The sequence below is a fragment of the Oncorhynchus masou genome, chromosome 10 (genome assembly GCF_036934945.1).
Source record: "Oncorhynchus masou masou isolate Uvic2021 chromosome 10, UVic_Omas_1.1, whole genome shotgun sequence".
In the NCBI taxonomy this organism is placed as follows: domain Eukaryota; kingdom Metazoa; phylum Chordata; class Actinopteri; order Salmoniformes; family Salmonidae; genus Oncorhynchus; species Oncorhynchus masou.
In genome coordinates, this window is record NC_088221.1 from 38,749,484 (window position 1) to 38,773,427 (window position 23,944).

Below are 23,944 nucleotides of genomic sequence, written 5' to 3' on the forward strand. Positions count from 1 at the left end.
CCATGTAATATTACCTTATTCATATTTTCTTATAACATAATCATGTTTTTTCTCCTATTTCAGGGCAACTATGTTGCACAATGGGATGTTGATAAGATCAAAATCCACGTCGGCAATGAGCTTCCAGAACTTGTGCTGGCCAAGGCCAATGCGATCAACAATAGCAACGTAAGCTCCCTCTTGCTTCCTTTACTACATACATTACTACACATTCAATAAATGTTGTGGAACCTAAGACTTCCTCTGAAGCTCTAGTAAAGTTCTAGTGATTCTTAATAATGTGTTGGCTCTGTTTCTAAGCTGTGTCCCTATATACCTTTTCAGAAACTCTACAAAGCTGAATTAGAGGAGTTGTACAGGAAGGGCTATAACCTGAAAAGCGATTGCATCGCCATCAAAGCTGCCAAGCATGGTAGAGAGATCATCAGTGACGTGAGTGCTGGATATTTTCCATCTTTTTTTTCACATTATTTGAAAAATGTCAAGAGTTGATGCAAATATATTATCATAATGTATGTGATGTTGACTTAAAGTACAAGTGTATATACATTTTTGCTTCCATTTAGGTCAAGTACAAGGCTGGCTACAGCGAGCAGGTTGGCCACCACATTGGAGCCCGCTGTGTCGAGGAAGACCCTCTGATCATGCTGGCTATGAACTCAGCCAAGATTGCCAGTGATGCTCTGTACAAGAAGGACTTCCACCAGTCCAAGACCAAGTTCCACCTCCCAGTGGACATGCTGACCATTGAATTGGCCAAGAAATGCCAGATGCAGGTCAATGATTTCAACTACAGAACTCGCCTGCACAACTGGACCTGTCTGCCAGACTCCAGTGATGTCGTCCAGGCCAGGAAGGTCTACGCTTTGCATAGTGACGTAAGTAGATTATGAACACTCATTAAGATTATGAGGATGGGCCTCACCTATCATTTCAGGACAAGACAAACATTGTACCTTCGAAATGTACATTCTTACCAAATTGTTGTCCCTCTGCTGCTCCCATATAAAACCAGGCTGTGTACAGGGCTGATATGGAATGGCTCAAAGGCACTGGTTGGGTCCCTATTGGCTCGATCGACGTTGAGAAAGCCAAGAAGGCCGCCGAGATCCTGAGCGAGAGGAAATATCGCGAGCACCCAAGCAATTTCAAGTTTACCGCCACAACCAACGACATGCCTTATGCTTTGGCTACGGCCAATGCCCAGATAATGGACAAGGTAATGTGCCTCTTTCTTTCTAGAGTGGAGGGAGATTGAACTCAGGTATACATTCAGATTCACAGGATGTAGAGACCAATATTAAAAATAGTGAGATACATTATTTTCTTATAACATTGCCGTTGTTTTCTTATGTTTCAGCACCAGTACGTTCAACAGTGGGAGGCTGATAAGGTCCAAATCCACGTCGGCAATGAGCTTCCAGAACTTGTGCTGGCCAAGGCCAACGCGATCACCATGAGCAATGTAGGTCTTTCTTACTTTGCACGCCTTCAAGCTGTTTCCATTTACTCAAGTTGATGTAGTTGTATCTGTTTCTCTATAGCTATGTCTCTATATATATAAAAAGCTATGTCTCTACATGATTTGACTCTCTCAACCGCTTCAATGTTTTTCACATCATATTTTTAAGAAATGAATTACAGTACTTTCGAATGAGGGCACTAAATATGTAATGGTGTTATTTCAGAAACTCTACCGTGAGGGATTTGACGAGATGATCGGACAGGGATATCACCTGGATAAGGATGCCATTGCTGTCCAACATGCCAAGAAGAGCAGAGAGATCATCAGTGATGTAAGTTTGTATATCCATCTCCTCTGAATGAACATTGGCAGCCATCATAAAAAACAACACAATACTTAGCAAGTCCTCTCTTTTTTCAGTACAAGTACAAGGCCGGCTTCCGCAATCAGTGTGGCCACCATATTGGAGCCCAGTGCGTTGAGGATGACCCTCTGCTTGTGTTGGCCGCCAATGCAGCCAGGATCTCCAGTGATATTAACTACAAGAAGGACTTCCACCTCACCAAGACCAAGTTCAGCATTCCACTTGACATGATGTCCGTTGACTTGGCCAAGAAAAGCCAGTTCCAGATCCAAGAATTCACCTACAGAACTAAACTGCACAACTGGACCTGCATGCCAGACAACACTGATGTTGTCCGCGCCAGGAAGGTCTACTCTCTGCATAGTGACGTAAGTACACAGAGAATCATGGTCCAATCTGTTTTGGCTGTCACTGGCTCCTTACTCTACCGACCAACCATTGAAGTTCAAACAACTGTTGCACTGCTATCCCACAGGGAGTAATGATTACCTGATGGTTCCTTCCTTCCAGGCTGCGTACAGGGCTGATCTGGAGTGGCTCCGAGGGTGCGGCTGGTTGCCCCAGGGTTCTGTGGATGTCATTAAGGCTAAAAATGGCCAAACTATTCTCAACGAAAGGCTGTACCGCCAGCCCCCCAGCTCTATCAAGTTCACCAGTGTTGTCGACTCTCCAGAGGTTGTCCTGTCGAAGCAGAACGCTGAGATCCTCAGTGATGTGAGTACTTAGCTTTTAGCCATTGAAGTGTCCTTCTATTGAAGTAACCAAACCTGACCTGTTCTCTTGGTCTCTTTATAAAAAAGCATTTCTGGTAACTGCAGAGATAGACATTTTGTGAAATATAGATCTAGTCTGCGATAACAGTGGTTGTATTTATCATTAACTCTTTGATTGTGCGTGTTTGTTGCTTTTCACAGAGGAAATATAGAGAGGTTTGGGATACTGAGAAGACCAATATCCACCTGAACAATGACCTTCCTTCTCTGGTGCTGTCCAAGGCTAATGCTATCGCCATCAGCAATGTAAGTCTGCTTCACTGAACGCTTTGCACACTGCCAAGGCACATACTTTGGATGTGTCCTTTGTCTTATTTATAGTATGTGCAGTGAACAGATTCAGTCAACAACAATATAATGACATTGATTCAGATACACAAATAAAGAAACCTGTAGACATGTTTTGTTTATAATCACATAACAGTATGCCCAGATATTATTATTTGACTTACCAACTCAATGATCTTTCCATTTCACAGAAACTATACACTAAGGATTGGGATGCCGACAAGGCTAAGGGATACCACATCAAGGAGGACGCCATCGCTGTGCTGAAGGCCAGAAAATCTAGAGACATCATCAGCGACGTAAGAGAAAATGACTGAAGTCGGCGTCCATTTCATTTAGGTCACTTGATTCAATGGAGTCAGTGAAATTAACTCTCTGATCCTTCTTTTTTCCCCCTCAGTACAAATACCACGAGGGCTACCGCAAGCAGGTTGGCCACCACATTGGAGCCCGCTGTGTCGAGGAAGACCCTCTGATCATGTTGGCTATGAACTCAGCCAAGATTGCCAGTGATGCTCTGTACAAGAAGGACTTCAACAAGTCCAAGACCAAGTTCCACCTCCCAGTGGACATGCTGACCATTGAACTGGCCAAGAAATGCCAGGTCCAGGTCAACGACTTCAACTACAGAACTCACCTGCACAACTGGACCTGTCTGCCAGACTCCACTGATGTCGTCCAGGCCAGGAAAACCTATGATCTGCAGAGCGATGTGAGTTTGACCATATTTGGACACAAGGAAGAGTAGATTCTACTTGTACAACTGTTACTAGGGATCCTGTAGTGGGGTAGTATTTATATAAATGCATTGTGTTTACACCTCACATGCAACGCATAATAAGACTGCAACCTATATAATCAAAGTCTATTAAACTGAATATCTCACCCCATAATGATGATTTAGCAATAAGACTATAGTTGAGTTACAATAATAGGCAATTGTAATTAGTTGCTTATGATAATATGTTGTATATGCTGTGTTCAAAGTATTTCAGGGACATCCTCATCCCATATATCTTTGTTGATTTTAACCCTCTGTTCATTCATATTTGGGAAAGGCTATCAGTGTTTAGTGACACATTGACCCCTATGCCAATACAAACACCCTGTTGTCTTCTCCCAGGCGGTGTACAAGGCTGATCTGGAGTGGCTTAGGGGATGTGGTTGGAACCCCCATGAGTCTGTGGAGGTGTTGAAAGTGAAACACGCCCAAGCGGTCCTGGCTGACGTAAGTCATTTAAAACCTATAATATATGTAATAATAATTATATATATATATATAATAATATGATAGTATATAGTAATAATGCCTGTGTGTGTCATCTGCCTGATTTAATTTATTTGTGGACTGAAACAGGTTAACATTTAATGACATGTATTGATGGTTGATTTTGGTTTGACTGTTGTTGTTGAGGTAGACATTGTTTATGTTTTCTTGCAGAGAGGCTACCGTGTCAAGTTGGATCAGCAGAAGTTCACAGCTCCTGTGGACAGAATAGACATGGTTTGCGCCAAGAATGCTGCAGAGATCCTCAATGAGGTGGGTCGGGACATGGGACAATTTTGACATGTTATAACACATGAAAGAATCACAATGTTTTTGGAACTTCTCACATTTTGTGGATAATAGGTATCACAATGAAGGAAAAAAACATTGGACTGTTGAAGCAACAAGAACAGTAGTCATTAAGTACAATACTAATCAATTGCTTTTGTGTTGTTTTTTGTTGTGCAGGCTAATTACCGTGCACTGTGGCACACAGAGAAGACTAAGTACACGGTCACAGACACCCCAGGATTGGCAACAGCAAGAGAGGTGGCCAAGAATCTCCATCCGGTAAGATACCTTTTCTTTCTTTACATCAGAGTTCTCAGACATTTGAAATGCTCAAAGTGCCTCTGCCAGTCTGAATAATGAAGGTAGAGGGGAATTCCACTTTCCATTTTGAAATAAATGAGAAAGAAAAACAGAATAAAATTCTCCTAATACATGTAGTGTAGTCACAAAATATGACCTTTACACTCTGTAATCTCTGTTCCTATCTATCCTCCTGTTCACAGAAACTATACACCAAGGACTGGGATAAGGTCAAAGCTACCGGCTTCTTCATGCCCGGAGATGCTGTTCCCATCAAGCAGTGCATCCACAACAATAAAGTCCAGAGTGACGTGAGTATCACAGTGTTTTCCTTTATTTAAACAGATTGTCATTGATACTTATCTCATCTAAATGTAATGGAAGAGTATTGTCCGTTCACTCCCAATAAAGATAACATTGACTACATAATGTTCTTAATATCCTGTGGAGTGTGTAAGTGACTCAACATATCCATTCCCTCAGTGCCGTTTTACTTCTAAATGCTTAGATCTGTATTGCAGTCTCTGTATGTATAAATAGACAGTCAATTCAATTGCAACTCAGTAAGGCACACTTTGATACTTTACGTGTCTCTTTCACAGCACAAATACAAGACAGAATATCGCAAGCAGGCTGGCCACCACATTGGAGCCCGCTGTGTCGAGGATGACCCTCTGCTCGTGCTGGCTATTAACTCAGCCAAGATTGCCAGTGATGCTCTGTACAAGAAGGACTTCCACCAGTCCAAGACCAAGTTCCATCTGCCAGTGGACATGTTGTCCTTTGAGCTGGCTAAAAAATGCCAGTTCCAGGTCAACGACGACCACTACAGGACCCGTCTACATAACTGGACCTGTCTGCCAGACTCCACTGATGTCACACAGGCCCGCAAAGCCTACGACCTTCAGAGTGACGTGAGTCGATAGATAGGCCTACCTGACACAACTTAACAATTACAGTATGTCCGTTATGCTTTAGGGCTTCCAGGATACATATACACTGAGTGTACAAAACATTAGGAACACCTGCTCTTTCCATGACATAGACTGACCAGATGAATCTGATCCCTTGTTGAGGTCACTTGTTAAATCCACTTCAATCAGTGTAGATGAAGGGGAGGAGACAGGTTAAATATTCATTTTTAAGCCGTCAGACAATTGGGACATGGATTGTGTATGTATGCCATTCAGAGGGTAAATGGGAATGACAAAATATTAAAGTGCGTTTGAACAGGGTATGGTATTACGTGCCAGGAGCACTGGTTTGAGTATGTCAAGAACTGCAATGCTGCTGGGTTTTTCACACGCAACATTGTCCCTTGTGTATCAAGAATGGTCCACCACACAAAGGCCATCCAGCCAATTTGACACACCTGTGGGAAGCATTGGAGTCAACATGGGCCATCATCCCTGTTGAACGCTTCGACACCTTGTAGAGCCCATTCCCCTCGATGAATTGATGCTGTTCAAATCAAATGTATTTATATAACCCTTCGTACATCAGCTGATATCTCAAAGTGCTGTACAGAAACCCAGCCTAAAACCCCAAACAGCAAGCAATGCAGGCGTAGAAGCACGGTGGTTAGGAAAAACTCCCTAGAAAGGCCAAAACCTAGGAAGAAACCTAGAGAGGAACCAGGCTATGTGGGGTGGCCAGTCCTCTTCTGGCTGTGCCGGGTAGAGATTATAACAGAACATGGCCAAGATGTTAAAATGTTCATAAATGACCAGCATGGTCGAATAATAATAAGGTAGAACAGTTGAAACTGGAGCAGCAGCACGGCCAGGTGGACTGGGGACAGCAAGGAGTCATCATGTCAGGTAGTCCTGGGGCATGGTCCAAGGGCTCAGGTCCTCTGAGAGAGAGAAAGAAAGAGAATTAGAGAGAGCACACTTAGATTCACACAGGACACCGAATTGGACAGGAGAAGTACTCCAGATATAACAAACTGACCCTAGCCCCCCGACACATAATCTACTGCAGCATAAATACTGGAGGCTGAGACAGGAGGGGTCAGGAGACACTGTTGCTGTTCTGAGGGCAAAAGGGGGTGCAACTGAATATTAGGAAGGTGTTCCTAATGTTTTGTACTGTGTATATCTCTATCCCTCTCTCTCCCTCACCCCTATCTCTCTCTCTTTCTCTCTCACCCTCTCCCTCTCTCTCCACACCCTCTCCCTTTCTCTCTCTCTCACACTCTCGCTCTCTCCCCCTCCTCTCTCTCTCTCTCTCTCTCTCTCTCTCCCTCTCTCTCTCCCCCACACCCCTTTTATACCTCTCGGTAAAATGATTGTTTGTCTGACTCTCTCCTCTGTCTGTATGCAGGTTGTCTACAAGGCCGATTTGGAGTGGCTCCGTGGATGTGGATGGGTTGCTGCCGATTGTGTCGATCACGTCAAAGTCAGGAATGCCCAAAAGATCATGAACGAGGTAGGTTCCTTTATCTGTATCCAAGCTGTTGGTGTGGTTCTAGGTTTCATTGGGCACATTCTGCTCCTCACATCTCTGTCATTAGTACTATATGTGTTTGCTACCCTTCAGGGAATTCTTACCATGTCTTTCTCTCTCTCTCTAATGTGTTTTTGCAGAGGCTTTACAAGAAGGATGCCAAAGACAACTTTGCCAAATACACACACATCGTGGATCGTCCTGAGCATATCCTGGCCACCATCAATGCTTTTAACCTCAGTGATGTGAATGAATGAATTTACTACTTTAAATTTTATCTTAGCTAAGTTTACCAAAAGTAAAACAACTACAGGCCATGAGAAAGTATTTGACACCTTTCTGAATTTCTCTATTTTTGTATATTTCTGATCTTGAATGTTATCAGATCTTCAACCAAAACATAATATTAGATAAAGGGAACCTGAGTTTACAAATAACAAAAAAAGGGGGCAAATACTTTTTGGATGTACATTTCCACTGTTTCAAAGTATTATTTGAACGCAACCCTGGTAGGATAGAGTACCTCCTTCAGAGAGCCTTTGACCCATACCTCAGAGAAACATGTGAGGACATTGTGTTAAGCGGGATCCTTCAAATTGATCATAACCTATATGTCCTTCTGTTGTAAAGCTGAAATACAAGGAGACCTTCAATGCAGAGAAGGGCAAGTACATCGGCTCAGAGGACACACCCCAGCTGGCCCATAGCAGAGAGGTCGCCAAGGTCATCAGTGAGGTAAAGTACTCTACATCCATAGGACTTCGTCTTCACAGAAACACCTATCTGCATAAATGTCTAATTTTATATACAAAATATCATTTTAATAATGTAGATAATAATTAATACATTTTATTATTTCTATGTTATACAAAATAAATACATGTCTGAAACGATGTTTACATTATGGATTGTTTTGTGGTCATTTGTAGAAATACTACAAACTGCCCTGGGATGAAAGCAAAGCCACTGGTTACCAGCTGGACGCCCATTACATCCCTGTAGTCGGAGCCAAGAAGACCAGGGAGATTGTCAGCGATGTGAGTCTAATTTATAGTCTCTTGACAACCAACAATACAAATATGATTAACAGGAAAGAATATAATGATTATTACTATTAAATATACATAATACTTAAAGAGCAACTGATATGTGACTTTAGTACCGTTAAATCTAGTCAGAATAGTTGGTAATATATTGGATTTCTTAACATGTGTTAAATGTGTGTCAGTTTGATCATATCAATTAGTAACTGCTAGTGGTTGCATATGTTGCTGTGGCAGAGCAGCAAAACATGTAAATATAGCAGAGATTGTTTGTCCACTGTGCTGTGCTATGTATACTTGCTGTATCAACAAAGCACTTTGCCCTCTGCAATCGATGATGACATTTTTTTCTTTCTTTGAAACTGAAACCTTTCAGGCTAAGTACCATGACGCCCATGAGAAGGCCAAGGGCCACTACCTGGCTGGCACCCTGGTGGACTTCCCTGAGGTGATGCGCTGTGGAGAACAGGAGAAACAGAAGGGCCTGGTAAGATATTATACTGCTATAATTCTATAATATATCTACAGTATATCTAGTAAGATATACTACTGCTATAATACTATAGTACAGTATATCTACAGTATGTCTGGTAAGATATAATACTGCTATAATTCTATAATATATCTACAGTATATCTAGTAAGATATACTACTGCTATAATACTATAGTACAGTATATCTACAGAATGTCTGGTAAGATATAATACTGCTATAATTCTATAATATATCTGCAGTATATCTAGTAAGATATACTACTGCTATAGTACAGTATATCTACAGTCTGTCTTGTTACGTTACAGCCTTATTCTAAAATGGATTAATAAATAAAAAATCCTCAGCAATCTACACACAATACCCCGTAATGACAAAGTGAAACAGGTTTTAAGATATTTTTGCTATGACACTTGAAATGGAGCTTAGGTGCCCGTTTCCATTGATCATCCTTGAGATGTTTCTACAACTTGATTGGAGTCCACCTGTGGTAAATTCAATTGATTGGACATGATTTGGAAAGGCACACACTTGTCTATATAAGGTTCCACAGTTGACAGTGCATGTCAGAGGAAAAACCAAGCCATGAGGTCGAAGGAATTGTCCGTAGAGCTCTGAGACAGGATTGTGTCAAGGCACAGATCTGGGGAAGGGTAGCAAAACATTGCTGCAGCAATGAAGGTCCTCAAGAACACTGTGGCCTCAATCATTCTTAAATGGAATAAGTTTGGAACAACCCAGACTCTTCCTAGAGCTGGCCGCCCAGCCATACTGAGCAAACGCGGGAGAAGGGCCTTGGTCAGTGAGGTGACCAAGAACCCTATGGTCACTCTGACAGAGCTCTACAAGACCACCAATAAGGCCTTTATGGTAAAGTGGCCAGATGGAAGCCACTCAGTAAAAAGGCACATGACAGCCCGCTTGGAGTTTGCCAAAAGGCACCTAAAGACTCTCAGACCATGAGAAACAAGATTCTCTGGTCTGATGAAATCAAGATTGAAATCTTTGGCCTGAATGCCAAGCGTCACATCTGGAGGTAACCTGGCACCATCCCTACGATGAAGCATGGTGGTGGCAGCATCATGCTGTGGGGATGTTTTTCAGCGGCAGGGACTGGGAGACTAGTCAGGATCGAGGCAACGATGAATGCCACAAAGTACAGAGAGATCCTTGATGAAAACCTGCTCCAGAGCGCTCAGGACCTCAGACTGGGGCGAAGGTTCACCTTCCATCAGGACAACGACCCTATGCACACAGCCAAGACAACGCAGGAGTGGCTACGGGACAAGTCTCTGAATGTCCTTGAGTGGCCCAGCCAGAGCCTGGACTTGAACCCGATCTACAGTAACATCTCTGGAGAGACCTGAAAATAGCTGGGACCAACACTCCCTATTGAGATGATCTGCAGAGAAGAATGGGAGAAACTTTCCAAATACAGCTGTGCCAAGCTTGTAGCATCATACCCAAGAAGACTCAAGGCTGTAATCGCTGCCAAAGGTGCTTCCACAAAGTGCTGAGTAAAGGGTCTGAATATTTATGTGAATGTGATATTTCAGGTTTAATAAATATGTCAAAATTTCTAAAAAAAAAAAATAAAAACTCTTTTTGCTTTGTCATTATGGGGTATTGTGTGTAGATTGATGAGTGAAAAAAACTATTTAATCAATTTTAGAATAAGGCTGTAACGTAACAAAATGTGGAAAACGTCAAGGGGTCTGAATACTGAATACTCCGAAGTCACTGTTTCTACAGTATCCCTAATAAATAAAATACTGCTATTATACTATAGTATATCTACAGTATATCTAATAAGATATGATAATGCTATAATATTATAGTATATCTACCATATATCTAGGTAATATATTACTGCTATAATAATATAGTATATCTACAGTCTATCTAGTAACATATAATACCGCTATAATTATATATCTACAGTAAATCTAGTAAGATATGATAAAACTATAATACTACAGTATATCTATAGTATATCTATAGCATAGTATATCATTAGTATATCTATAGTATATCTAGTAAAATATGATACTACTGCATATTCAGAGCGGCAGGTAGCCTAGTGATTAGAGCTTTAGACCAGTCACTAAAAAGTTGCTGGATCTGTCATTCTGCCCCTGAACAAGGCAGTTAACCCACTGTTCCCCTGTAGGCTGTCATTGTAAATAAGAATTTGTTCTTGACTGACTTGCCTAGTTAAATAAAGGTTAAATAAAATGTAAAAAATGGTATGTTCACATATATTAAGATATCACTTACACAGTATAATCTAGTAAATCGCACACATGATAATCCAGTCGCTACAGTCGCCAAAGATACAATAAAACAACAGAAGGTCGTCATTAAGAATTTGTTCCTAAATCTACCTGTATAAATAAAAGTTAACAAATACACTCTGTTGGAACATGGAATATGCCATATTTACTCCTTAGATATACTTTCTTATTCATATGTTTAGTTCTGTCAGGTTCTCCTACTTATTTGTTATTTTATTTGATTGAATTTGCTTTACTTACTTCTAATCTTATTTTGTTGTTGCAATGTTGAGAGGTGAACCTGCAGGTATGCATTTCATTGTACTCTGTGCACCACATTTATCCTGTGCATGTGACAAATATGCTTTCATTTGATTTGATTATATTTTGTATTTGAAAATAATCCACGTATCTGGAGATCTGAACACAGTGCCCTGTTCTTTCTTCCAGAGGAATTACCAGAAGGAGTATAATACCAACAAGACCAAGAACCACATCCCCGCTGACATCATTCCCAACATGGTGGCTAAGAGGTGCCAGGACATGCTCAGTGACGTGCTGTATCGCACCTTACTGCACAACTGGACCTGCCACCCCGACCAGCAGGACATTATCAGAGCCCGCAAGAACAATGAGATCCTGAGTGATGTATGTTGTATTTCGCACATGTTCAAGACATACTTTACAAAGAAGTTAAAAAATACACTGAACAAAAAAACTTGTAAAGTGTCATACGCACAAAAAGCTTATTTCTCTAAAATGTTGTGCACAACTTTGTTTGCATCCCTATTGGTGAGCATTTTACCTTTGCCAAGACAATTCATCCACCTGACAGGTGTGGCATATCAACAAGCTGATTAAACAGCATGATCATTACACAGGTGCACCTTGTGCTGGGGACAATAAAAGGCTACTTTAAAAATATGCAGTTTTGCCACAAGTTTTGAGGGAGCATGCTGGCTGCAGGAATGCTGGCTGCAGGAATGTCGACCAGAGCTGTTGCCAGAGAATGTAATGTTAATTTCTCTACCATAAGCTGCTTCCATCATAGTTTTAGAGAATTTGGCAGTATGTCCAAATGGCTTCACAACTGCGGACCACGTGCCAGGTCCAGCCCAGGACCTCCGCATCGGGCTTCTTTACCCACAGGATTGTCTGTCGGGGTGGCTAAATCCTCTCAGACCCACCCATGGCTGTACCCCTGCCCAGTCATGCGAAATACATAGACTAGGACCTAATGAATTTATTTATATTGAGTGATTTCCTTATATGAACTGTAACTCAGTAAAATCTTTGAAATTGTTGCATGTTGCGTTTATACTTTTGTTCAGTGTGTGTGTATATATATATATATATATAGTTTAAAACAATACAATGACATGTTGTATTGAAGAAACAAATAGAAGTAATAATAATGTTGGCTCAGCTGTTCCTCATCCCTCTGCTGTCCTTAGTTAGCTACACTACCGTACACTATCACAGTATTTGTAAAATCCCATTAAATCAAACTGATCTGATCTCTGCGTTGTGGTATTGTCTATCAATCTGCTAGGTGTACTACAAAGAAGACCTGAACTGGACAAAGGGAATTGGTTGCTATGTTTGGGACACACCTGAGCTTGTCCGTGCCAAGAATGCCTACCTGCTGCAGAGCGAAGTGAGTAGAAAGAGAGACGTCACCTCTGTGACACTTACTGTCATTTATACCAATGACTCCCCTAGTCTTTTGTTTGTTAATGATTGACTACCAGTCCATCATAAATACTAAATAAATAGTATATTTTATCATAATAGTGATAAGAGACTATTTAAAAAGTTATATTCCTGCGTGGAGACTATTACATTTTAGTCATTTCTCAGAAGCTTTTATCTAGATTGACTTACAGTAATGAGTGCATACATGTTCATACTGGTCCCCCATGGGAATTGAACCCACAACCCTGGCATTGCAAGCACCTTGCTCTCACCAACTGAGCCACACGTGACCATGTGCCTTCTGCATTTGTTTTCTCACAGCTCAAATACAAGGAGGAGGGTAAGAAGGAATTCAACAACTACTCCATCGTGACAGACACCCCTATCTATGTGACTGCTCTCCTGGGCCACACCTGGGCCAGTGATGTGAGTGTCAGATGTACTATACAGAAATCTATACTATACTGCAACATACTACACAATTCCTCTAATAGTATAAACATGTTTAACATCTGCTTTGTATCAAAACATATGCTCTTTATCTCCACAGCTGAACTATAGGGAGGCTTACCAGAAAGACAAGCATATCTATACCACAATTCTGGATACCTATGACTATGCACACAATGCCAACCTCAAGGACATCTACAGCACCGTGAGTGTGGCTCTACTGTAGACAGACACTATGTCTCCAAATGACCTATTAGGATTTTAAATGCGGTATTTAGAATGTTTATCTTTCTTTTTGTGTCATCTAGAAAGCATATACATCTGCCTGGGACAAGATCAAGGCTAAGGATTACACGCTGCCATCAGACTCCCACGCCCTGAAACACGCCAAACAACAGAAGGTCATCCTCAGCAATGTGAGTTCAACATATCACCCAACTTAAAAACCTTTTGTAGTCCAATATGTTTTTTAACTTTTGATGCTCTTTATTGAGAATTCATCATTTGTTTCATGTTGTTGTTTTGGATCCCTAAGATTCAATGTCATTCATTTGGTTTATCAGTAATCGCATACATAAAAGTTGCATGTACATTGTTACATTTTCTACTCAAAGCAACCCATATGATCCCCTCCCCTATAGGTTAAATACAGGGAGGATTATGAGAAGTTCAAGTCCCTCTACACCCTGCCCAAGTCCCTTGAGGACGACCCACAAACTCTCCGCTGCCTCAAAGCTGGAAAGATGGGTCTTGACGTGAGTCTTGTTGCCTTTTTTCATGATCACCTCTTTACTCTTTCCATATGGCAGTGAAACACATTGATCTTAAACCGATAGAAATGTAGACACACCTAATGGTTTATGTACCCTCCCTACGTATAGCGCTTGTACAAGGCGGACTATGAGAAGACCAAGGCAAAGAACCACATCCCCCCAGATATGCTAGATGTCCTCTCAGCCCGTCAAACCCAGAACCACGTCAGTGAGATCGGTTACAGGAAGCACCTGCACCAGTGGATCTGCATGCCTGATATGCAGGTGTACGTCCAGGCACGCAAGGTCAACGAGCAGCTCAGCGACGTGAGTCATCTGAACTATTCACTGTTTTTTATGTGGAAAACTGTATTTATTGGAATTCCACATTGCAAGTTAAATTATTCGATTCAATAAAATGTGTTATTCTTACTTATTATAAACAATATTATTTTCAAATCAAATATATCATATTTTTTATATATTAAAAAATATATATTCAGGAAGACCTAGTGTTGTTTTTTTCTGGTGTGGTAGAATGTGTCAGACAAAGTAACTACTATTGGAAATTACTTCTAAACTAACAGTTATATGTGTGTAGTTCATTATATTATGTAGTTAATTAATTCTGTACTTCCACTTGCTTGTCATTATGACTTCATTAACGGATATTTTTCTGTAACTCCCCAGATCTTCTACAAGGAGGACCTGACCTGGCTGAGGGGAATTGGCTGCTATGCCTGGGACACCCCTGAGATCCTGCGAGTCAAGGCTGCTGACAAACTGCAGAGCGATGTATGCTCCCTCCGCATGCCTCTCACCTATCTTTCTTAATCCGTCTTTCCTCCTCTCCTCTCCTCCTCTCCTAATCTAATGACTGTAGGAATCGGATTAACCCCACAGATGTGGACAAAGATGTGGATGCATTTGTATGTTTGTTCTTGTCTTCCAGAACAAGTACAGAGCCAAGGGCATTGAGGCGTTCAAGGATTACTCTGTGGTCATCGACACTCCTACCTATGAGACTGCAAAACTGAGTTCTCAGAACCTGAGCGATGTGAGTACTGTCACTAAAGCTTCTTACTTCTATATCACCATCTTAATGTTTTAGTTAACCCTTATTTAATCAGACGAGTCAGTTAAGAACAAATTCAAGTTGACTTAAAACAATTTTCATAATAATCAATCAATCAAATGCATTTATAAAGCCCTATTTACATCAGTAGATGTCACAAACTGCTTATACAGAAACCCAGCCTAAAACCCCAAACAGCAAGCAATGCAGATGTAGAAACATGTTGGTTAGGAAAAACTCCCTAGAAATCCAGGAACCAAGGAAGAAACCTAGATAGGAACCAGGCTCTGTGGGGTGACCAGTGCTCTTCTGGCCGTGCCGGGTGGAGATTACAAGAGTACATGTACATTAAGGCCAGATTGTTCAAGTTCAATGATGAAGCATATTAAGTTCTCACCTATTCGTCCTCTATCCTCTCATGTTCTCAGCTCCACTACCGCAACGACTACGCCACCAATGTCAAGGGAACTAACTCCTCCCCCGCTGTCACCGTGGATACAGAGAGGGCACGCCTAGCCAACTTCAACCAGAGTGATGTAAGATGTTTTCAATTCTTACTTATTTTCTTTGATAATTTATTTGCTTTAAGTACACTCTTACAAAGCATACATCACTCATAACTTCAAAGATGCATAGATAGTAACTACTCCCTCAAACTGTTTCTGGATATAAACGCTGACTGTAATTTCTATGATGATTCTCATATCTTATGTCCTCTTCTGATTACTCCTCTCCTTATTTTCTTCAGAACTTGTACAAGGAGGCCAACAAGAACTCCATGCCCACTGGCTACTCTCTTCCTCATGACAATCCTCTCATGAAGCAGGCGAAACTAAATTCCATTGTTGCCAGCAGCGTAAGAAACACACTTTATTTTCCTCAAATGTTCATCAATTTGTTACATTGTGTATAAAATATGAACCATTCACATTCTGTGAGGTCATTGTAAAACATAAAATAATAATAATCTATTCAGATGCAAAGTTTCAGTTATAAGAGGCACATACTGTAGGATGACTGGATGGATGTAGTGGAGTTACACTAGGAACAGTCTTGTGTTGTGTACTGTAGGATGACTGGATGGATGTAGTGGAGTTACACTAGGAACAGTCTTGTGTTGTGTACTGTAGGATGACTGGATGGATGTAGTGGAGTTACACTAGGAACAGTCTTGTGTTGTGTACTGTAGGATGACTGGATGGATGTAGTGGAGTTACACTAGGAACAGTCTTGTGTTGTGTACTGTAGGATGACTGGATGGATGTAGTGGAGTTACACTAGGAACAGTCTTGTGTTGTGTACTGTAGGATGACTGGATGGATGTAGTGGAGTTACACTAGGAACAGTCTTGTGTTGTGTACTGTAGGATGACTGGATGGATGTGGAGTGGAGTTACACTAGGAACAGTCTTGTGTTGTGTACTGTAGGATGACTGGATGGATGTAGTGGAGTTACACTAGGAACAGTCTTGTGTTGTGTACTGTAGGATGACTGGATGGATGTAGTGGAGTTACACTAGGAACAGTCTTGTGTTGTGGACTGTAGGATGACTGGATGGATGTAGTGGAGTTACACTAGGAACAGTCTTGTGTTGTGTACTGTAGGATGACTGGATGGATGTAGTGGAGTTACACTAGGAACAGTCTTGTGTTGTGTACTGTAGGTGAAGGAAGCCTATATGTGTAGTTACCGTAGAATGGTAATATATTGGATTTGTATCGTAGTACCTCACTCGTGGAATTGTGTTGTTGTGTAGGTGAAGTACAAGAATGACTATGAAAAGTCAAAGGCTACGAACTATACCATGGATCCAGAAGGTGTCAGCTTCGTCAACATCAGGAACGCCAACAAGGTCACCAACCCGGTAGGATTACAAACGTCTGCTACTCTTCACTCACTATTTGGAAAAATATAATAATTTATTAATTATTCAATTTGATTGATGATCCATCTATATATTTTTTTGTTATGAATCCCTTGAAAGATGTTGAATCGTTATAGAGTCAAAGACTCTGGTATGTTGGTATTATTAAAAGGATTGTTTTGTGGTGTAGTAGTAGTGATGTTATTTCCCCTCTCTCTCTCTGTCTGTTTGTCTGTCTGTCTCAGCGTCTATACCGTGAGCTGTATGAGAAGGGCAAGGGCAAGATCCACACCACCTATGACACACCCGAGATCAGACAGGTCAAGATGACCCAGGAGGCCGTCAGCGACGTACGTGACCTTTTTGTCATCCTGTCATTATCACTCCTGTACTATTGTCATTGATGTTTGTTACTATTGTCATTGATGTTTGTTACTATTGTCATTGATGTTTGTTACTATTGTCATTGATGTTTGTTACTATTGTCATTGATGTTTGTTACTATTGTCATTGATGTTTGTTACTATTGTCATTGATGTTTGTTACTATTGTCATTGATGTTTGTTACTATTGTCATTGATGTTTGTTTTTTATGGCTCATTGATGTTTGTTACTATTGTCATTGATGTTTGTTACTATTGTCATTGATGTTTGTTACTATTGTCATTGATGTTTGTGTTATTGATGTTTGTTTTTTTGTCATTGATGTGATGTTTGTTACTATTGTCATTGATGTTTGTTTTTTATGGCTCATTGATGTTTGTTACTATTGTCATTGATGTTTGTTACTATTGTCATTGATGTTTGTTACTATTGTCATTGATGTTTGTTACTATTGTCATTGATGTTTGTTACTATTGTCATTGATGTTTGTTACTATTGTCATTGATGTTTGTTACTATTGTCATTGATGTTTGTTACTATTGTCATTGATGTTTGTTACTATTGTCATTGATGTTTGTTACTATGGCTCATTGATGTTTGTTACTATTGTCATTGATGTTTGTTACTATGGCTTTGTGTTGATGCTTGCTCCAAGTCTAATTCATCATGATTACATCTATTTTTTCATTCATACTGTACATTCATTATATTTAGAAACATTTTGTTTAAAAACAATGGATTTATTTGTTCTATTTGCTGTGAAGTTAGTTTGTCACATGTTCTAAGTACGGTGTGTCTCCCTCTGTCCCATGCAGTTGTGTTACAAGGAGAAGTACTTCGCTAACAGAGGCACCATGATCCCCATGGGCATCACTCCCCAGATGATACACTGTAACCACGTCAACGAGATCACCAGTGACGTACGTGGCCCAATAACGTTCACTCACTGAAAACAAAGCAGCCAAGCAACTTCTGAAACAGGCAATATTTAGACTATACAACTGCTGAAATATGTTTTTTTTTTCAATGAATACTGAAGTTGACTTCAGTGAGAATATGAGAAGGGTTAATGGTTTATTTTATTGTTCCATGCCTAATGAATAATTATCCAGTAATGTAACCGTTGTGTCTCTGTTTCCATCACCAGCTGAGATACAAGGAGGACCTTCTGTGGCTGAGAGGCATTGGCTGCTTCCTGTATGACACACCTGAGATGTCTACTGTCCGCAACATTACCAAGTTTAGAGTAGGTACCTTTCCTTTCTTTCTCATTTTGTTATGGCTTCAATCACCAATCACTTGGTGGATTACACTCCTCACGAGGTGATTGGTCTACGTAATTAGCTAAGTATACACAATCTGCAAATACTGTAAATACTGTCTGTAATATTTCTGCTCCATGTTAATCCATATTAATTTGTCTTACTACAACAGGCCAACTATGAAGTTGAGGCAAAGAAGAACCATGCCAACTTCACTGTGGTCCTGGACACACCAGAGTACCAGCGCGTCACTGAGCTAAAGACCCACATGAGCGACGTGAGTCATGTTCTCTACTATATCGCCCACCATTTCCCACACACACACACACACACACACACACACACACACACACACACACACACACACACACACACACACACACATATATATATATATATATTATTAATATACAATATATTAGCAGAATACAGTAAAACTTCCATTATGCGAGGCCGTTGCTTGTTGGAGACTCAGCATTTAATGGAAGTTTTGCCGTATTATAATATGGTTTAACAGGTCTGTCTTTCTGTCTGAATAGGCAGTGTTAAGTGGCTATGTTAACCTTTAACCTCTTGTCCTCAGCTGATGTACAGAGCCCAGGGCAATGTGGACAAGACCAAGTGCACCACCACCCTGGACTCCATCGATGTCAAGAGAGTCAAATGGGCCCAACAGCTCAGCAACAAGGCAAGTCAATTTAGCTCTCATAGATACAATAAACCTGGGGAACTCTTGGAGGACTGATATCTGTGTTAAGATTTGTATTGATACCAACTTAAAGCACAACAATGACAAAAATGAGGTACAAAGAAAGTGATTTCTGACATTTTTGTTCATGTCTCTCATAACTGCAGTATACGTACACTGACCTGGCTTCCAAGGAGAGGGCCCACTTCACTCCGGAGGTGGACACCCCAATAATGGACCACGCCAGGGCTATGAAGGTGGTCTTCAGCGAGGTAAGTCTTTCTAACGCAATTTAACTCAACCACTTTTCGTCCTTACAACCCAGTGTGAAGGTTATCACGTCCCAGTATGATACCATAGTATTTGCCCTTCAGCGCTGCTCTAACACAGCTTCTCCTCTGATTCGTCCCCAGATCAAATACAAAGATCAGTATGAGAAGATGAAGCACAAGTACACTAGCATCCATGACACACCCATCCTGGTCAGGGCCAAGAAGGCCTACCTACAATCCAGTGATGTGAGTGTGCTCTCTGGTGATCCCTCCTCCGCCTGTCTTTGGTCTTTAAGTTGTCCTTCTTTCAAATGACTGACCTATTTCACACAATCTCTCTCTCTTGCTCTCTCTCTCTCCATCTCTCTCTCTCTCTCTCCCCATCTCTCTCTCTCTTTCTCTTTCTCTCTCTCTCCCTTTCTCTCTCTCTATCTAGCTGCGCTACAAGGAGAGCTTTGAGCGATCCAAGGGACATTACCACAGTGTCAAGGATGCCCTGGATATCGTGTGTCACCGTAGGGTCACCGATGACATCAGCGAGGTCAGAATGTCAGCCAATTAGAAAAGATCTCTCCCCAGCTACCAAAACTGTTTGAAATTATATCATTACAACCAGTAATCTCTTCCAACCTATTAATTTCAACCAGTTTACGACTAGTAATCTCTTTCAACTAAGTCGTTTCCACCAGCTGTGCCTTATGGATCAGAGCCATCCAATAGGATGATTAGACTTTTGGTATGTTGATTTAGCCTGTATACATGTATGTTATCATACAGATTTAAGACACTTCTCTTTCTCTCCTTCACACAGGTCAAATACAGAGAGAAGTACATCAACTCTCTGGGTACATGGAGATCTATGCCCGACCGCCCAGAGTTTTTCCACAGCAGAATCATCGGTGAAAACATCAGCGATGTGAGTGACGTCCCCTTAACATCAGGAAATACCCTCAGGGCAGAGTCATTGTATTGTCAGTTTCAGTACATTTGAATACTTAGAATGGGTAGTTTACCATTAAACAATGGTATTGTCCATTTCAGCATATTAGAATACTTTTAAGTAACATGTGTGTTTATGAATGACACACACCATTCATTGCTCTGTCCAATATTAGATCAAGTACAAGGAAGATCTGGATTGGCTGAAGGGTATTGGCTGCTACGTGTGGGACAGACCTGAGATGGTCCAGGCTGAGAAGAACAAGGTCCTCTTCAGTGAGGTAACGAAGATCATCTACCGCTGCAAATACAATAAAACCCTCAGATCTTACTGTATCTTTGTCTTCCATAACCATCCGTCTTTTTTCTCCTCTTCTCTTTTGTAAACAGAGACTCTATAAAGCAACTTTCGAGAAGAACAGACACCACTTCAAGTATACCTGTGACACTCCATTCTTCCAGGCCACCAAGAATGCCTCCGTTATTATCAACGATGTAAGTCACAGCCGCACTTTTGGTTTCAATTTGGTTTCAATTTGGATATACTGGATAGATTGGATCTTATTTAAACGATCTTATGAAAAACAGATGCAGTAATGAGTATAACATGTTTTCTTTCTACTGCATCTCATTTGGATTCTCAGCTTTGAAGGTAAAAGATGGTCATGATTAGTTCATAACGTTATGAATATCTTCTGTAATGATGAATGCACCTGGCTTCTTCCTGAGGTAATCCTAGCCAAGTTTCTTTTGTCTCTGCAGTTCATTCCTTTATGTATCACATGGGATTAACCTTGGCCTTCTTTCCTGTAGTCTTCTTATCCCCTGTCACAGCTCCCTGTTTGTTTGTCAGTTGTCTTTAACTCCTTTTTGACGTTCTGAGCAGAGGCACTATAGAGCAGCCTATGAGAAGACCAAGGATAAGTACAGCAGTGTGTTGGATGATCCTAGAACCCTCCTGGCTAAGGAGAACGCCAAGAATAGCCAGGTAAAGCTATGATTTTCCTACTGCTGAGCCCCGCCCTCGTCCGCCTCTACCTCCTCTGGGCCTATCAGATAACCTGCTTCCGAGCCCGGTGCATGAGGTCATCTGACTGCAGGCCTGCGGGAGGTCGTAGTTGCATGGATATAATGTCCATGGTTGGTTGTGTTCACGTCTCTCTCTCTCTTTTTCCTCACGCAGCAGGTGTCGTACTCTGTCACTCAAATAGCCCTCTTGGGTGTTCTGAGTGAGCGGCTACACTCTCCTTGATCTGTGCACTCAGAGTCAAACCCGTAGATTTGGTTGAGCCCCTTCATCATGTCAGTTTTAGTGACAAATGTCAACATTTTTTAAAAGCATCGGCAAAATCATAAAAGCTAATAAAAAAAGCCCATATGATTGATTGATTGAACCAGATTGAACTAGATTTAATGGTTTTGAGGGAATAGATCAGGAGGACACAACACAGACTCCAGGCCTAGGATCTCCGCAGCTCCTCTCCAGTCCACTCCGTCCTGTCCCTGTCCTCAGCATGCTGTGTGTGTGTTAGTGTGTCCCTCCGTGAACAGTACAAACATAGATCCAGGGCCAGGGTCAGTGGACAGGGTGCTCTTAAAGAACGGTTGCAATGAGCTGCTCCGCCCAGACATCCTCAGCTCCATTTACCAGTCCAGCGAGCAGTGTAAGGTAATCCATCGGTAGTCCATCGGCCCAGCAGACCAACCAAACTCACCTCGCAGTTTTCCCAATTCCCTCTCCCTCCTGCTGCTGTTGTCTTCCCAGCCTCAGCCGTAGATTCCCTCTCCCTCCTGCTGCAGTTGTCTTCCCAGCCTCAGCCCTAGATTCCCTCTCCCTCCTGCTGCAGTTGTCTTCCCAGCCTCAGCCCTAGATTCCCTCTCCCTCCTGCTGCAGTTGTCTTCCCAGCCTCAGCCCTAGATTCCCTCTCCCTCCTGCTGAGTTGTCTTCCCAGCCTCAGCCCAGATTCCCTCTCCTCCCTGCAGTTGTCTTCCCAGCCTCAGCCCTAGATTCCCTCCTGCTGCAGTTGTCTTCCCAGCCTCAGCCCTAGATTCCCTCTCCCTCCTGCTGCTGTTGTCTTCCCAGCCTCAGCCCTAGATTCCCCTCTCCCTCCTGCTGCAGTTGTCTTCCCAGCCTCAGCCCTAGATTCCCTCTCCCTCCTGCTGCTGTTGTCTTCCCAGCCTCAGCCCTAGATTCCCTCTCCCTCCTGCTGCTGTTGTCTTCCCAGCCTCAGCCCTAGATTCCCTCTCCCTCCTGCTGCAGTTGTCTTCCCAGCCTCAGCCCTAGATTCCCTCTCCCTCCTGCTGCTGTTGTCTTCCCAGCCTCAGCCCTAGATTCCCTCTCCCTCCTGCTGCTGTTGTCTTCCCAGCCTCAGCCCTAGCTAACTTCAGCTGTGGAAACCCATCCTGAACTCCTAATTGACAGTAGCTTCCTTCACTCCCATTTTTTCACATTTCATTATTAGTCATTTAGCAGAAGCACTTATCCAGAGCGACTTACAGGACCAGGCCAACCACCACATTTGTCAAATTCTGGACATCTTTTCATCCCTGCTTCAGAAACACTCTTGAATCTCCACTGACCTCTGAACCCAAGCTACCCAGCTCATTATGATCCCGCTCCCTGTAACCCACATCACAAGTACAGACTGAACCATCTAGAAAGACGTTGTATGTTAAATTGAGGAATACATATTTCCTACGACAAAGCCAATAGTTTTGTTTATTTTCATTTATTTAAGTTCACATTTTTTATCCAAATGATAATAAATAAATACAACCATCATTAGTCTGTACTAATCATGTTGAAATAGCACCAGACTCACCAGTAGGACTCGAAGCAGACGAGCTGATCAAACGTCAGCTGACGAAAATGAACCATGAAAAAACCATTGTTTTCATTCTCACACTGTGTGTTTGTGGACATCTCTTTGCACATAATTTCATTGTGTTGCATGTTTCCATAAAGCATGTTCCAACCTGTGCATGGTGTCTTCCCATTGCATTAATTCATTACATTGACATGTACTGTAGTCATGCTTCACAGAATCTCCTTTTCATGCTACACCACATTTTAAATGTCATTATCTGTTTTAGCACATACATTTAGTTTGATCAGGAATGGATAAAGCCATGTAAACTTAACTCATGAAATCAATCTGCAAAGCACACAGATCATCTATAGATAATTGAAACACTGTAAATAAGGTCAATTGATACTGATTTGACAGTAATGTCTCCTGTGTGAGTGTGTCTAACTCTGGTGTCCTGCCCCCATCACCACAGTGGAAGTACAGGGAGCAGTATGAGCGCGCTAAGAACAAGTTCACCTCCATCCTGGAGACTCCCGAGCATGAGAGCCACAAACGCAGCAAAGCCATCAGAGACGTGAGTTCACTTCGTCACACAACATTCAATTAAAGATACTTTTTGTTGCAATTGTTGTCATGGTCTCCCTCTTCTCAGAAAAATAAATAAAGTAACAAAATTAAATAAATAAATAATAAAATCATATAATGTATAAATGTCTGATTTTGTTACTACTGTGTATTTCTCAACATAA

General features: G+C 41.6%; 1 protein-coding gene across 1 annotated transcript in view; it reads left to right on the forward strand.

The window, feature by feature from the left end:
- Nucleotides 1-23,944, forward strand: part of LOC135547595 (nebulin-like) — a 94,792-nt gene that overhangs the window by 47,147 nt on the left and 23,701 nt on the right. The window contains exons 61-106 of the mRNA XM_064976739.1: nt 64-168; nt 325-432; nt 567-878; nt 1,016-1,219; nt 1,361-1,465; nt 1,689-1,796; nt 1,886-2,197; nt 2,340-2,543; nt 2,744-2,848; nt 3,082-3,189; nt 3,291-3,602; nt 4,014-4,118; nt 4,332-4,430; nt 4,626-4,727; nt 4,952-5,059; nt 5,351-5,662; nt 7,074-7,178; nt 7,337-7,441; nt 7,827-7,931; nt 8,126-8,233; nt 8,616-8,726; nt 11,455-11,652; nt 12,557-12,661; nt 13,021-13,125; nt 13,250-13,354; nt 13,458-13,565; nt 13,791-13,904; nt 14,031-14,228; nt 14,592-14,696; nt 14,854-14,958; nt 15,405-15,512; nt 15,725-15,832; nt 16,733-16,840; nt 17,086-17,190; nt 18,040-18,144; nt 18,372-18,470; nt 18,659-18,763; nt 19,070-19,174; nt 19,342-19,446; nt 19,588-19,692; nt 19,883-19,987; nt 20,258-20,362; nt 20,562-20,666; nt 20,776-20,890; nt 21,960-22,054; nt 23,668-23,769. Coding sequence (XP_064832811.1) covers nt 64-168; nt 325-432; nt 567-878; nt 1,016-1,219; nt 1,361-1,465; nt 1,689-1,796; nt 1,886-2,197; nt 2,340-2,543; nt 2,744-2,848; nt 3,082-3,189; nt 3,291-3,602; nt 4,014-4,118; nt 4,332-4,430; nt 4,626-4,727; nt 4,952-5,059; nt 5,351-5,662; nt 7,074-7,178; nt 7,337-7,441; nt 7,827-7,931; nt 8,126-8,233; nt 8,616-8,726; nt 11,455-11,652; nt 12,557-12,661; nt 13,021-13,125; nt 13,250-13,354; nt 13,458-13,565; nt 13,791-13,904; nt 14,031-14,228; nt 14,592-14,696; nt 14,854-14,958; nt 15,405-15,512; nt 15,725-15,832; nt 16,733-16,840; nt 17,086-17,190; nt 18,040-18,144; nt 18,372-18,470; nt 18,659-18,763; nt 19,070-19,174; nt 19,342-19,446; nt 19,588-19,692; nt 19,883-19,987; nt 20,258-20,362; nt 20,562-20,666; nt 20,776-20,890; nt 21,960-22,054; nt 23,668-23,769 — 6,066 coding nt within the window. The remainder of the gene's footprint in view (nt 1-63; nt 169-324; nt 433-566; nt 879-1,015; nt 1,220-1,360; nt 1,466-1,688; nt 1,797-1,885; nt 2,198-2,339; nt 2,544-2,743; nt 2,849-3,081; nt 3,190-3,290; nt 3,603-4,013; nt 4,119-4,331; nt 4,431-4,625; nt 4,728-4,951; nt 5,060-5,350; nt 5,663-7,073; nt 7,179-7,336; nt 7,442-7,826; nt 7,932-8,125; nt 8,234-8,615; nt 8,727-11,454; nt 11,653-12,556; nt 12,662-13,020; nt 13,126-13,249; nt 13,355-13,457; nt 13,566-13,790; nt 13,905-14,030; nt 14,229-14,591; nt 14,697-14,853; nt 14,959-15,404; nt 15,513-15,724; nt 15,833-16,732; nt 16,841-17,085; nt 17,191-18,039; nt 18,145-18,371; nt 18,471-18,658; nt 18,764-19,069; nt 19,175-19,341; nt 19,447-19,587; nt 19,693-19,882; nt 19,988-20,257; nt 20,363-20,561; nt 20,667-20,775; nt 20,891-21,959; nt 22,055-23,667; nt 23,770-23,944) is intronic.